The 16017-nt window shown below is 36.0% G+C and overlaps 1 protein-coding gene across 4 annotated transcripts in view; it reads right to left on the bottom strand.

Moving 5' to 3' along the window:
• POF1B (POF1B actin binding protein) overlaps positions 1-16017 on the bottom strand; it is an 87687-nt gene that overhangs the window by 32691 nt on the left and 38979 nt on the right. For all 4 annotated transcript variants that reach the window (XM_019793019.1, XM_019793020.1, XM_019793018.1 and 1 more), the window contains one exon: positions 12166-12296. In XM_019793019.1, the coding sequence (XP_019648578.1) occupies positions 12166-12296 (131 nt within the window). The remainder of the gene's footprint in view (positions 1-12165; positions 12297-16017) is intronic.

Below are 16017 nucleotides of genomic sequence, written 5' to 3' on the forward strand. Positions count from 1 at the left end.
ATCTTCAGTATAAGAGAAAAGTATTTTAGAGATATGTTAGGACATTACCTCCTATCTTTACCTTCTAAGTAAGTGCTTATGAGTAATATATTGCTTACGGAGATAAGAGGGTCACTCACTGTACCAAACACCTTGCATATGTTTAAAAAAAAAGACTAATGTGGAGGAAGATAACTGAAAATTCAATTTCCTGAGGCATGGCTACATATTTGCAGTTGTTTCTATGTATGTATGTGGGAATTCCTGTATTGCCCAAAATAGAAATTGTGGGGAGGCCCTAGAAATATAAATAAATAAAATACCGTATACTTTTTGAATGCTTTACTAAAGTAACAGCATGCATATACTGGGAGTTACAACAAGTTAAAAATATGAATCAGTGCAGTTTTAGTCATCTTACATTACTATTAACTGGAATTATCACAGTATTAGTGGACCTCTATGTTAACTATTCCACTTTCCAAGACAATCTAGTACACATGTCCCTAGTCATTTCTTTCTACAAATAAGAAAACAAAACAAACAAATAAAGCAAAGAACAATCAACAGCACTTAATACTGCAATGTTTTAAAGTAACCAGGATGGTTTTACGAGACAACCTTTCTTAATTCTGACCCTGCACTCACTCATTGCTAAATTGTAACATGGAAAAAGAAGAAAAGTGAGTACAGAAAGAGAGGGAAAGAGAGAGTGAAAACAAAAACATCAGAGCAAGGAGGTGGAGAGGTCAATGTGGATTACATCTCCATCCTCACCAGGGGATGATGGCTAGAATTACAATGGGCTGGGGGAAAAAAAAAGAAGAAGAAGAAACAGTGGCAGGAGAAGAGGGGAATATGGCAGCAGAGTAGGAGGACCCTAGGTTCCTCTATTCCCATGAACACAACTAGATTACTACCAAATCATCCTAAACATCCTAGAAATCGACCTGAACACTGACAGAACAAACTTCACAACTAAAGGGAGACAAGAAGCCACATCAAAGTAGGTAGGAAGTGTAGAGATGTGGTTTAAGGGAGAAACAGATTCTGGGTGTTGTGGAGGGGAGAGCCATGGTCATGGAGAAGGGTGAGAGAGAGAGAGAGAGAGAGGGAGGGAGGGAGAGAGTAGCACACAGGGAAACCCACATAGAGAATGTTTTCCCAAAGCCATTGGCTTGGAAAATGAGAAGGGCTGAATTTAGTCAGACCTTGCAACCAGCAGGGCTTAAAGCCTGGTTTTAAAGGACTGCAGGTTTAGCTGAGATAGAGCCCTGAGAGCACTGCTCTGCTCTTGAAGAGAAGGCAGGCAAACAACCTGGGGGCAGATGGTATGGCAACAAAGATCTGAAGTATGCCTGGGGCACACAGCAGGGAGATTATACACTCCACTCAGAGCACATCCCTGAGAGGCAGCTTTCACAGAGAGGCCTCTCTGGGAAGAAAGGAGCTGGCTGGCACCATTTCCTACCCCCATTCTGGCATAAAGAAAGAGGCACCTGTAGTAAGCAGCTCAGCAAGGACACTGGTTGCCTAACTTGCTTATACCAAACCTACCTGCCTGCACTTTGGTGGGACTGCCCTTCTAAGTCAAGCATACCTCAGTACCAGCAGAGTGGGCCCCTCCTCCAGAAGACCAGCCTAAACCCCTGCTCACACCACATCTCCTAACAAGAAATCTGCAGGGCCTCAGTCCTGGTAGAGTTGGTGTCAGGTCTCACTTCATAATCAGACCAGATCACACGGAGTAAAAAGTCAACATATTCAGGCCAGGTACCAAACACTGCTCACAACAGGCAAGAAGAGCCTATGAAGATGACAGGCCTGAAGGATACCACAGCCAAAATATCACAGCAGAGTGCACACAGCACATACCAGAGACAATCCCTGAAGTGCCAGGCCCTGGGCACTAGAAAACCTCTTTTTCATAAGGCCATTAATTTTAGGAGCAGGAGACATAACTGGCTTTTCTAACATGAAGAAGGCAGACACTAAGACAAAATGCCAAGACAGAGAAACTTATCTCAAATGAAAGAACAAGGTAAGGCCACAGCCACAGCAATAGATCTAAGTGAAACAGATAAAAGTAACATGCCTGATGGAGAAGTTAAAGCAACAATCATAAGGATACTCACTTGGCTTCAGAAAAGAATACAAGGCATCAGTGAGACCCCCTACCACAGAGATAAAAGAGTTAAAAAAGAATCAGTCAGAGATGAATAATGCAATAAATGAGATTGGAAACAAGCTTGATGCAATCAACAGCAGTCTGAAAGAAGCAGAGGAATGAATGAGAGATGTAGAAGAAAAAATAATGGGGGAAAAAGATGCTGAATAAAAGAGAGAAAGAAGAATTAATTGAATATGAGAATAGATTTAGGGAGGTCAATGACTCCATCAGATGTAATAACATTCATATTATAGGGGTCACAGAAGAAAAAGAGAAAAGGGGGCAGAAAATTTATTGGAAGAAATAATAGCTGAAAATTTCCCTGATTAGCAGAAAGAAACAGACATCCAGATCCAAGAGGCACAGAAAACGCCCATCAAAATCAACAAAACCAGGCACACACCAAGATATTGTAATTAAATTTACAAAATACAGTGAAAAAAAAATCTTAAAAGCAGCAAGACAGAAGTCCTTAATAAACAAGGGAAGACCCACAAATCTAGCTGCAGATTTCTCAACAGAAACTTGGCAAGCCAGATGGAAGTGGCATGATATATTCAAAGTGCTGAATGGAAAAATCTGCAGTCAAGAATACTCTATCCAGCAAGGCTAACATGCAAAATAAGAAAGATACTTTCCCCAACAACAAAAAACAACAACAAACAAACAAACAAAGACAAAAAAAGAAACAAAAAAACACAACCTAAAGGAGTTCATGATCACTAAACCAGCTCTGCAACAAATATTCGAGGGGACTCTGGGCGCAAAGGAGAGCCCAACAATGACAAAGGCAAGGAAGGATCAGAAAAAATCTCCAGAAACAATGACAAAAAAGTAATAAATGCATATAAACAAATAATTATTTTGAACGTAAATGGACTAAATGCTCCAATCAAAAGACATAGGGTGTCAGAAAGGATTAAAAAATAAGACCCATCTATACACTGCCTACAAAAGACCTATTTTAGACCTAAAAGCACCTGCAGATTGAAAGTGAAGGGATGGAGAAACATTTATCATGCAAATGGATGTCAAAGATAGCCTGAAGAACAATACGTATATCACACAAACTAGACTTTAAAACAAGGACTGTAAGAAGAAGCAAACAAGGGCTATATAATTGTAAATGGGAAAAATCCAACAAGAAGATATAATAATTGTAAATATTTATGCACCCAACATGGGAGCACCCGAATACATAAAGCACATAATAACAAACATAAAGGAACTAAAGGATAATTATACAATAATAGTAGGGGACTTTAACACCCCACTTACATCAATGGACAGATCAGCCAAACAAAAAGTCAACAAGGAAACAATGGCTTTGAATGACACACTGGACCAGATGGACTTAACAGATATATTCAGAACATTCCACCCTAAAACAAGAGAATGCACATTCTTTTCAAGTGCGCATAGTACATTCTCCAGAATAGACCACATATTGGTCACAAAACTGGTCTCAACAAATACATAAATTTGAAATCATACTATGCACCTTTTCTGACCATAGCATTATGAAAAAGACATCAACCACAAGAAAAAACTTGGAAAGACCACAAATACATGGAGCTTAAGCAACATGTTACTAAAAAATGAATCAGACAAACAGGAAATCAAAGAAAAAATAAAAGATACATGGAAACAAATGAAAATGAAAACAAAATTGTCCAAAACCTTTTGGATGCAGCAAAAGTGATCCTAAAAGGGAAATATATAGCAATACAGGCCTACCTCAAGAAGTAAGAAAAATCTCAAATAAACAACCTAAACTTACACCTAAAGGAGCTACAAAAAAGAAAGGAAATAATGCAGATTACAGCAGAAATAAATGATACGGGGGTAAAACAATAGAAAAAAATCAATGAAAACAGGAAATGATTCCTGGAAAAAAATAATAAAATTGATAAACCTGTAGTCATAATTATCAAAAAAAAGAGAAAGCACCCTAATAAATAAAATTATAAGTAAGACAGGAGGAATAACAGCTGACACCACAGTAATGTAAAAATTATAGGAATATTATGAAAAGCCATATGCCAAGAAATTGGACAACCTGGAAGAAATGGATAAATTCCTAGAAAGATATAAATTACCATAACTGAAACAGGAAAGAATAAAAAATTTGAACAGACCAATAACCAGCAAAGAAATTGAATCACAAAACAAAAAACTCCCAGCAAACAAAAGTCCAGGGCCAGATGGCTTCACAGGAAAATTCTACCAAACACTTAAAGAACAGCTAATACCTATTCTTCTCAAATATTGCATGAAATAGAAAAGGAAAGAAAACTTGCAAATTCATTCTATAAGGCCAGCATTACCCTGATACCAAAACCAGATAAAGACTCCACAAAAGAGAGAGAGAGAGAGAGAGAAATACAGGCCAATATCCCTGATGAACATATGGATACAAAAATTCTCAATAAAATACTAGCAAACCAAATCCAACAATACATTAAAAAACATTCACCATAATCAAGTGAGATTTATTCCTAGGTTGCAAGGGTGGTTCAATATTCACAAATCAATCAACATGACACACCACATTAATAAAAGAAAGGATAAGAATCACATGATCATATAAACATATGCAACATCTGACAAAGTATAACATCCATTCATGATAAAAACCCTCAACAAAGTTTAGAGGGAACATACCCTCAACAAAACAAAGGTCGTATATGAAAACCCACAGTTAATATCCTCAGTAGGGAAAAAACAGAGCATTTTCTCCAAGGTCAGGAACAGGACAGAGATATTCACTCTCACTGCTGTTATTTAACATAGTACTGGAAGTTCTAGTCACAGCAATCAGAGAAGGAAAATAAATAAAAGGCATCCAAATCAGCAAGGAAGAAGTCAAACTCTCGCAATTTGCAGATGACATGATACAATATATAGAAAACCCAAAAGACCCCACCAAAATCTCCTAGAGCTGATACAGGAATTCAGTAAACTTGCAGGACACAAAATCATCATACAGAAATCTGTTGCATTTCTATACAACAGTAACGAAGCAGCCAAAAGAGAAATCAAGGAATCAATCCCATTTACAACTGTGCCAAAAAAAGTAAGATACCTATCCAAAGAGGTGAAAGACCTAGACTCTGAAAACTGTAAAACACTGATGAATGAAATTACAAAGGACACAAGAAAATGGAAATACTTTCCATTCTCATGGACTGGAAGAACAAATATTGCTAAAATGTCTGTGGTACCCAAAGCAATCTACATATACAATGCAATCCCTATCAAAATACCATCAATATTTTTCACAGAGCTGGAACAAACAATCCTATAATTTGTATGGAACCAGAAAAGATCCTGAATAGCCAAAGCAATCTTGAAAAAGAAAAGCAAAGCTGGAGGCATCACAATTCTGGACTTGAAGTTATATTACCAGGCTGTAGTGATCAAAATAGTATGGTATTGGCACAAAAATAGACAAAAAGATCAATAGAACAGAATAGAAAACCCAGAAATGAACCCTCAGCTATATGGTTAATTAATCTTCAACATAGCAGGAAAGAATATCCAACGGGAGAAAAGACAGTATCTTCAAAAAAATGGTGTTGGGAAAACTGGACAACATCATACAAATGAATGAAACTAGATCACTTTCTTACACCAACCACAAAAAGAAATTAAAAATGGATTAAAGACCTAAATGTGAGACCTGAAACCATAAAAATCCTAGAGGAGAACACAGGTAACCTCTTTGACATCACCCATGGCAACTTCTTTCTAGAAATGTCTTCCAAAGCAAGAGAAACAAAAGCAAAATTGATGTGGTCCATATATACAATGGAATATTACTAAGCCATCAGAAAGAACAATCACCCCACATTTGCAGCAACATGGACGGGACTGGAGGAGATTATGCTAAGTGAAGTAAGTCAAGCAGAAAGAGACAATTATCATATGGTTTCACTCATTTGTGGAACATAAGGAATAGCAGGGAGATAGGTAGGAGAAGGAAGGGAAGAATGAAGGGGGGTAAACAGAAGGGGGAATGAACCACGAGAGACTATGGACTCTGGGAAACAAACTGAGGGTTTCAGAGGAGAGGGGGGTGGGGGATTGGGTTAGGCTGGTGATAGGTATTAAGGAGAGCACATATTGCATGGAGCACTGGGTGTTCCAATGAATCATGGAACACTACATCAAAAACTTATGATGTACTACTGTATGGTGACTAACAACATAATTAAAAATTTTTTTAAAAAGCAAAATTGAATTATTTTTTAACTGAACTATTTGGGCTTAATCAAAATAAAATGATTCTGCAAAGCAAAGGAAGCAATCAATAAAATAAAAAGCAACCTATAGAACTGGAGAAGATATTTGCAAATGACACATCTGATAAAGGTTTAGTACCCAAAATATGCAAAGAACTTACGAACCTCAACACCCAAAAAATGAATAATCCAATTTAAAAATGAGCAGAAAGCATTATCAACAATAGCCAAACTATGGAGAGAGTTCAAATGTCCATTAACGGATGGATGAAGAAGATATAGTATATGTATGCATATATATATATATATATATATATATAGTGGAATATTAATCAGCCATCAAAGAGAATGAAAACTTGCCATTTGCAATGATGTGGATGGAGCTAGAATATATTATGCTAAGCGAAATAAGTCAGAGAAAGACAAATACCATGTGATTTCACTCATCTGTGAAATTTAAGAAACAAAAAGATGAACGTATGGGAGGGGGAGAAAAAGAAAGGGGAACAAACCATAAGAGACTCTTACAGACAGAGAACAAGCTGAAGGTTGATGGAGGGAGGTGGGCGGGGTGTGGGCTAGATAGGTGAGGGGTATTAAGGAGGGCACTTGCTATGATGAGCACTGGGTGTTGTATGTAAGTGATGAATCACTGAACTCTACTCCTGAAACCAATATTGCACTCTATGTTAACTAACTAGAATTTAATTTTTAAAGATTTTCTTTATTTATTTGAAAGAGAGTGAGCAAGAGAGAGATAGAGAGACTGCAAGCTGGGGGAGGGGCAGAGAGAGAAGCAGACTCCCTGCTGATGAGGGAGCCTGATGTGGGGCTTGATCCCAGGACCCTGGGATCATGATCTGAGCTGAAGGCAGACACTTAACTGACTGAGCCACCCAGGCACCCAAACTAACTAGAATTTAAATAAAAATTAAAAAAATAAAAATGGGCAGAACACATGACTAGACATTTTCCCAAACAGAGATATCCAATAGACACATGAAAAGATGTGCCTAAAATCAACAACACAAGAAATGACAGTTGTTATGATAAGGGTGTGGAGAAAGGGGAACACTCTTACACTGTTGGTGGGAATGCAAACTGGCACAGACACTCCGGAAACAGTATGGAGATTCGTCAAAAAGTTAAAAATAGAACTCTAGGATCCGGCAATTGCGTGACTAAGTATTGGCCCAAAGAATACAAAAATACTAATTCAAAGGGATACAGACACTCTTATGTTTATAGAAGCATTATTTACAATAGCCAAACTATGGAAACAGCCCAAGTGTCCATCAACTGATGAACGGATAAAGAAGAGGTGGTATATATAAAATGAAATATACTCAGCCATAAGAAAGAACGGAATCTTGCCATTTGCAATGACATTGGTGGAGCTAGAGCGTATTATACTAAAGGAAATAAGTCAGAGAAAGACAAATACCATATGACTCATAGTGGAGTTTAAGAAACAAAACAAAAGAGCATGGAGACAGAGAGAGAGGCAAAACAAGAAACAGACTCTTAATTATAGAGAACAAACTGATTGTTACCAGAGGGGAGGTGGGGGGATGGGTTAAATAAGTGATAAAGATTAAGGAGTCCATTTGTTATGATGAGCACAAGTGTTGTATGGAAGTGTTCAATCATTATATTGTACACCTGAAACTAATATTACACTGTATGTTAACTAACTGGAATTTAAATAAAAACTTTAAACATTTTTTGAAAACAGTGGCACTTACTATATGTCATCTCACCTCCTAGGAAGGAAGGAATATAATAAGGAAAAACAAAACAAAACAAGAAGAATGAAAGTTGGAAAAGAGGGAAAGAATAAGGAGAAATAAACTGACAACCTTCTAACAGAAAGTCTTAATCACCAAAATTTTAAAAGACCCTCTCCACTGTGGAGTGTTTATTAATGCGGAGACACTACCTTTCTATCTCTTTTGTGTATGTAGTATTTTAGGTACTCTAAGAATTAAATTCAAGGCTTTGTATTGCTTAATCACATCTTCAAGTCATACATGTAAATTTATCAAAACCCTTCAATGAAAGAGTTGTTCCCAAGCCACGAATTACACCTTTACTGGGGTAATCATTATGAAATAATGTAACATCCTAAGCTCAGTTACTTTATCTACTTCTAATTAGTGTGAACTAATAAATTTGGAATATACTTAACTCTCATTCTATAACCCTTTACTGAGTAGCAACTTTGTCAAATCCATGTGCTCTGAACTATTTGGGGGCAATATAAAAGACAAATACTGTCTTACTTCATATAAACATAATTGTTCCTAGACAAAATTTGAACGATGTCAAACCAGTCTAAATACTGTGAACTTTTCAAATTTGATGACTCAAAAAATGATAATTTCTTCAATTTGTCTTCATTATCTTAAATAATTTGGAGATATATATATCTAATACTGAAAGGTTAAGTGATTTGCTTAAGGAGAAAATGTCCTCAGAATATGGGCTCTATTCCCAGATTGTTTGACCTTTGTGGCCTTAAGTAAGTGATTCTCAAACTTGAACATAAATCAGAGTCCTCTGGAGGGTTTGTTGCTGGCCCCCACTCCCTGAGTTTCTTTTTTTTTTATCGTGTTAAGTTATCCACCATACATTACATCATTAGTTTTTGATGCAGTGTTCAATGATTCATTAGTTGTGTATAACTCCCTGAGTATCTGATTCTGTGGTACTATTTCCAAGTTCTTACATCATGCTGATGCTGCTTGTAAGTGTATGTCTTAAACCATTTTTGGCTTATAACAAATCTAAGAGATAAGTATTGTTATTATAATCCCTATTTTACAGATGAAGAAACTGAAGAATGGAGAAAGTAAACAAGTTGCCTGACATTACACATCAAGTATGTAACAAAAGCTGAAACACAAGCCCAGGGTATGAACTCTGGATCTAGAATCAGGGTACTTAAGACTAAGTCTCTTTATGCTCTTGATTTTACAATGTGATACTTTGATAAAAATATTCATGGGGCGTGATGAATGCACTGAAGATGAACACTTGACCAAACTAAATATCTAAGGGAGGCTTTGTAGAAAAGCTGAGTCACAGGTTATAGGTAAAAAAATACTCAAAAATGTTTAATCCATTTCAAGCACTTAGTAGCTGTTGTGACCTTAAGTTAATAACTTACTCCCTTTTGGTCTCCGTTTGGAACTTGCTAGGGTTACTGTACAAATTAGACAATACAGGAAAAGTACTTAGCACAGTGTCTCTAGCACATAGTGTACACTCAATAAATAATTGACTAGAGTGAGGGGGAAGATTTTAAGGTAATGACCTTATGCAAATGGCTGGTTGTGTGAAATAGTTGTTTGGGTAATGAGAAAAGGTGTTTATTCGAATAAAACAATGAAGAAGGACTAATTGAAGATGGAAATCATGCATTTATGATGACTCCAATTCAAATAAACGCCTGTGCTTTTCTCTAACAGTGCTCAACTATGGATGTAGCAGTAATGAAGGCATTCAGTGTAGTTTTGATTTGCATTTCCCTGGTGATCAGTGATGTTGAGCATCTTTTCATATGTTTGTTGGCCATCTGTATATCTTCTCTGGAAAAATGTCTATTCATGTCTTCTTCCCATTTTTTTAAATTTAGATTTTGTTAGTTAACATGTACTGCAACATTGGTTTCTGGAGTAGAATTCAGTGATTCATCACTTACATACAACACCTAGTGCTCATCACAGCAAGTGCCCTCTTTAATACCCATCACCCATCTAGCCCATCCCCCACCCACGTCCCTCCATCAACACTCCGTTTGTTCTCTATTGTTTATAGTCACTTATGGCTTATTTCTCTCTCTCCTTTTTTCCCCCCTTCCTATATGTTCATCTGTTTTTTTTCTTATATTCCAATTATGAGTGAGATAATATGGTATTTGTCTTTCTCTGACTGACTTATTTCACTTAGCATAATACAATCTAGCTCCATCCATGTCATTGCAAATGGCAAGCTTTCAATCTTTTTGATGGTTGAATAATATTTTATTGTATATATATACACCATGTCTTCTTTATCCATTCATCAGTCAATGGACATAGTTTGGCTGTTGTTGATAATGGTGCCATAAATATTGGGGTACATGTATCCTTTGTCTTCTGTCAATTTTTAATTGGATTATTTGTTTTTTGTGTGCTGAGTTTTTTAAGTTTACTATAGAGAACAAACATGGTTACCAGAAGGGAGGTGAGTGGGGGGGTGTTAAATAGGTGATGGGGATTAAGGAGGGCACTTATGATGAGAACCAGGTAATGTATGGAAGTGTTAAGTCACTATATTGAATACCTGAAACTAATGTTACACTGTGTGTTAACTAACTGGAATTTAAATAAAAACTTTAAAAAAGAAGGCATTCATATATCCAACAAATATTTACGGTACACCACACTAAACTAATCACCATGCTAAACACCAAGGAAACCCTGGTATATAAAACAGCCCTCACAGAGCTCTCTGAATTCTAGGGGTAGTGAGTGTTATGTATTGGACAGAGTAGATACAAAGTGGTAAAAAGAGTGGTAAAAGAAACAATAAATAAAGCAGATAGCTAGGCTACTCAAGAATTGGAATTTTGCTAAGTGGGAGGGACAATAAGATAAGACGGTAAGGCACTTGAGGATGATAGTAAGGGAATGGTTGCAGACATGAATATGAAAGTGAGAAAAGTTAGAGAGGATGGAGCTAAAAATGGAGAGAAAGGACTGTAATAAATGGAGAGGAAAAAGATGGATAAGAGATTAAAGATCTTTAAGATGTAGAAGAATACAGTTAGTGAAGTGTGAACTAAAAAAAAATCTACCAACTTTCTTTTATCCTACATATTTTTCTGAATTTGTGGAGCTTTCCTAGAATTTGTCTGATAGTTGGCCATATATATGATGTGAGTATGTAGCAAAAGGCAACTTTTCCAGCTTATGTAGCTTATGGAATTCATTTCAGGACATAATATGCTCTCATCTATGCATGAACAGTTGATAAATTGTTTATGTGTATATATGTAAATACATATAATTATTATTTAGTCTATAATTATAAAACATACACATTCATATTTCTATTAATTTGCAGATACTTATATAATTTGTTTAATATATTATATGTAGTATAATATATATTAAAATAGTACATAACATTATTTATAATATATAACACTAAATGTATATTAAACTTTGGCCTTTGTACATTGAGCATAAATCAATGGAAGATGAATAGTAGTGTATTGACAATGGATTGTATTTTGTATCATCAGTATAATATCTTATAAGAAGTCATAGTATGCTATGCATTTTTTTGAGCTCCCTGTCCAAGAGGTTGCATTTGTCATCAAAGTATGTTACAAAAGAAGGTCCGAGGAATTCTTTACTGATGCTAAAAGGACTGGTGTGATCTTTTTTGATGATTTTCATTAAGTACATTAACTCTTAAAATGAGACATTTGCTCAGATCTGCTCATATAGTTACCCTATTTCCCCATTAAAATACTAGAGTTTTGGGGCACCTGGCTGGCTCAGTCAGTGAAGCACGTGACTCTTGATCTTGGGGTTGTCAGTTTGAGCCTCCTGTTGGGTGTAGAGATTACTTAAAAATAAAACCTTAAAAAAAGAAGTACTAGAGTTTTGCTGTGAACCTAAAACTGCTCTAAAAAATAAAGTACATTAAAAAATACCAAAGTATCATAAAATGTTTGATGGCTACAACATCAAGGCAAATGATATTATATATTTACAGTACCTTCCTCCAATTCTCTGCAAATGTTCTAATAAGCAATAATATAGATCTGTATTTTTACGGCTTAGATCAGCAAGTAACTCTCCAAAATATTTGGGGTCCAACTTTTCAGGGCCATCATCTTGAATTATCACCTGAAGAAAGCATCAAGCACAATTATAAACAACATTAAGTATTTCTAAGTTGATAGATGTTTTGATGTCAAATGAGGAAAAGTTACATAACCTATGAATACAAGTAAGTCATTACAAAGTCATTACTTGAGTCAACCCACTAAATTTTCTTTACAACTGAGGTACACATTTTTCAATATGAGAGGATTTTAAGGGAAAAACAACATTACAATAACATTTTCAATTTTATTTCACTAATCTAAGTGATCTAATGAATGCAAAACTTGAATAATTTATATAAAAATTCTTGAGATATATACCTATATATTTAAATAAAACAGTAAAACAAGTGAATCAAAATCTCTAAATTGCCCATTATCACCACATGACTTACTCTTCTGTTTTCTGTTGGAAAAGAACATATGAATTATTTGAATTATACTGACATAAAAGAATTAATTTTATTTGGGCTTGCATCTTCTCAGTGAAATGCAGCTTAATTTATCAGCATATATTACACTTAGATTAAATTAACCTCAATTCAATATGTTTTTGTGTATTTCTTCTTATATTCCCTTCGGTTATTATTTGGACTGAATATCTAGTCAATCTGACATGGGAAAGAGTAGCTAATGGCCAAATGTAGAAAATTCATAGACTTCAAAGATATATGAAGTCCTAAACACAAATTACTATGAACAGTGTCTTAAATAAGACCTATTCTATTGGCTTCATATAATTTGGTACCAATCTTTTCAAAAATGTTGACCACCTTGTGTTGCATCTCCAAAACACTACCTAGAGGTTAATAACTTAGACTGCATTCCATACTACCTTTAATATTGCATGTGGGACCATAAGTGTCTTATAAATACATTTATTCCTAAGTATATAGATGATAAATGGACTTCAAATTTGACCACTAATTCTTCCTTTTCAACCTGTCCTCTGAATGTAGACCCTAAGAAATCATGCATGCTGAGGCAAATAGAAGATTTACAAATATTGCAAAGTAAACAAAGATGAGTTTTCATAACCATGTCTGTGATATGGTAAGTCATTTATAAAATACAGATAAATTGGGGTGCCTGGGCGGCACAATCAGTTAAGTGTCCAACTCTTGGTTTCAACTCAGGTCATGATCTCAGGGTCATGAGATCAAGTGCTATCTTGGGCTCCACACTCAGGGCAGAGTCTGCTTGAGATTCTCCCTCCTTCTCCCTCTGCCCCTCCCACTCATGATCACACACACACTCTCTCTCTGTCTCTCTAAAATAAATAAATCTTTAAAAAATACATATAAATAGAAAAGGCCATATTCAAATTACAGTATAGTATCTTCATGTTTTCTTTTTTTTTCAGATACAATTTTTTTTATTATATTATGTTAGTCACCATACAGTACATCCCTGGTTTTTGATGTAAAGTTCAATGATTCATTAGTTGCGTATAACACCCAGTGCACCATGCAATATGTGCCCTCCGTACTACCCATCACCAGCCTGTCCCATTGCCCCACCCCCTCCCCTCTGAAGCCCTCAGCTTGTTTCTCAGAGTCCAGAATCTCTCATGCTTCATTCCCCCTTCTGATTACCCCCCTTTCTTTATCCCTTTCTTCTCCTACCCGTCTTCCTACTTCTTATGTTCCATAAATGAGAGAAACCATATGATAATTGTCTTTCTCTGCTTGACTTATTTCACTTAGCATTATCTCCTCCAGTGCGGTCCATGTTGCAGAAAATGTTGAGAACTCGTTCTTTCTGATAGCTGAGTAATATTCCCTTGTATATACGGACCACATCTTCCTAATCCAGTCATCTGTTGAAGGGCATCTCGGCTGCTTCCATGATTTTGCTATTGTGAACAATGCTGCTATGAACATTGGGGTGCATATGGCCCTTCTCTTCACTACGTCTGTATGTTTGGGGTAAGTACCCAGTAGTGCAATGGCTGGATCATAGGGTAGCTCAATTTTTAACTTTTTAAGGGACCTCCACACTGTTTTCCAGAGTGGCTGTACCAACTTGGGTTCCCACCAACAATGTAGGAGGGATCCCCTTTCTCCAAATCCTCTCCAACAATTGTTTCTTGCCTTGTCAATTTTTGCCATTCTAACTGGTGTAAGGTGGTATCTCAGTGTGGTTTTGATTTGAATTTCCCTGATGGCTAATGATTTTGAACATTTTTTCATGTGTCTGTTAGCCCTTTGTATGTCTTCATTGGAAAAGTGTCTGTTCATATCTTCTGCCCATTTTATGATTTGTTTATTTGTTTCTTGTGTATTGAGTTTGAGAAGTTCTTTGTAGATCTTGGATACCAGTCCTTTATCTGTGGTGTCCTTTGCAAATATATTCTCCCATTCCGTGGGCTGTCTCTTAGTTTTTTTGACTGTTTCCTTGGCTGTGCAGAAGCTCTTTATCCTGATAAAGTCCCATACGTTCATTTCTTCTTTTGTTTCTTTTGCCTTTGGAGATGTGTCATGAAAAAGGTTGCTGTGCCCAATGTCGTAGAGGTTGCAGCCTATGCTCTCCTCTAGGATTTTGATGGATTCCTGTCTCACATCGAGGTCTTTCATCCATTTGGAGTTTATCTTTGTGNATTTGGAGTTTATTTTTGTGTATGGTGTGAGAGAGTGGTCAAGTTTCATTCTTTTGCATGTAGCTGTCCAATTTTCCCAGCACCATTTATTGAAGAGACTGTCTTTTTTCCACTGGATGTTTTTTCCTGCTTTATCAAAGATTAGTTGCCCAAAGAGCCGAGGGTCCATTTCTGGGTTCTCTATGTTTTCGTTAAGATATATATATATATTTTTTACAGTTTTGTAAGTCTTGGTGAATACAGCACAATGTTATCTTGTCTACGTACTCTTTGAAGTTGGTTTCTGAAAGAAATAATGATTGCCTCCCAAAGAGAGTAAAGTCTCCTATATAAAGGCATGAGTAGATAAACTGGTAAGGTCAATATCATCATATAATATGTTTGATGTCATAGAATTATTAACTTGTGTATATTCAATATAAAACCTTCAAGTGCTAACACATAGTAACACTTTCTGTTCCCCAACATTTTCTCTGTTCCAACCATAGTGGATTTCACTGTCCTGGGCACACATCGTGTTATTTCTGTCTCTAGTCTTTACTCACATTTTTCACTCCTTGGAATATTCTCTCTCCTTCTTGCTGTGTATCCAAATCTTACCCACACTTTGAAAACCATCTCAAGATTTAATACCAGCATGAAAACTAAAAGTACACCAGCCAACAAGCTAATTCAACTTAACTCTCTGTGTTCCATTATATTAAATTGTTTTCATATTATTTTACATATGTAAATCTTGTTCTCTTTGGTCCCTGTCCCTACCCTGAAGAAATAAACTTTAAGAGTAAAGAGTGAGGGGCACTTGGGTGGCTCAATCAGTTAAGCATCTGCCTCTTGGTTTTGGCTCAGGTCATGATCTCAGGGTCATGAGATGGAGCCCCCTCATTGGGTTCCATGTTCAGTTCAGAGTCTGTTTAAGATTCTCTCCCTCTGCCCCTCCCCCTGCACTCTCTCTCTCTAAAATAAATAAATAAATAAATAAAATCTTTATTAAAAAATGAGTCATACTTTTTTTTATTAACTCTCCAAAACATTTATTTAGGGTATTAAAATGCATAAAATTAAATGAAATAACTTTCAGGAATAATATTTCATTCCATTTAGGCCATGAAATTTTTAAGAAAAATGTTGTTTGGAAATTTGT

Source organism: Ailuropoda melanoleuca, chromosome X (genome assembly GCF_002007445.2).
Source record: "Ailuropoda melanoleuca isolate Jingjing chromosome X, ASM200744v2, whole genome shotgun sequence".
Lineage (NCBI taxonomy): Eukaryota > Metazoa > Chordata > Mammalia > Carnivora > Ursidae > Ailuropoda > Ailuropoda melanoleuca.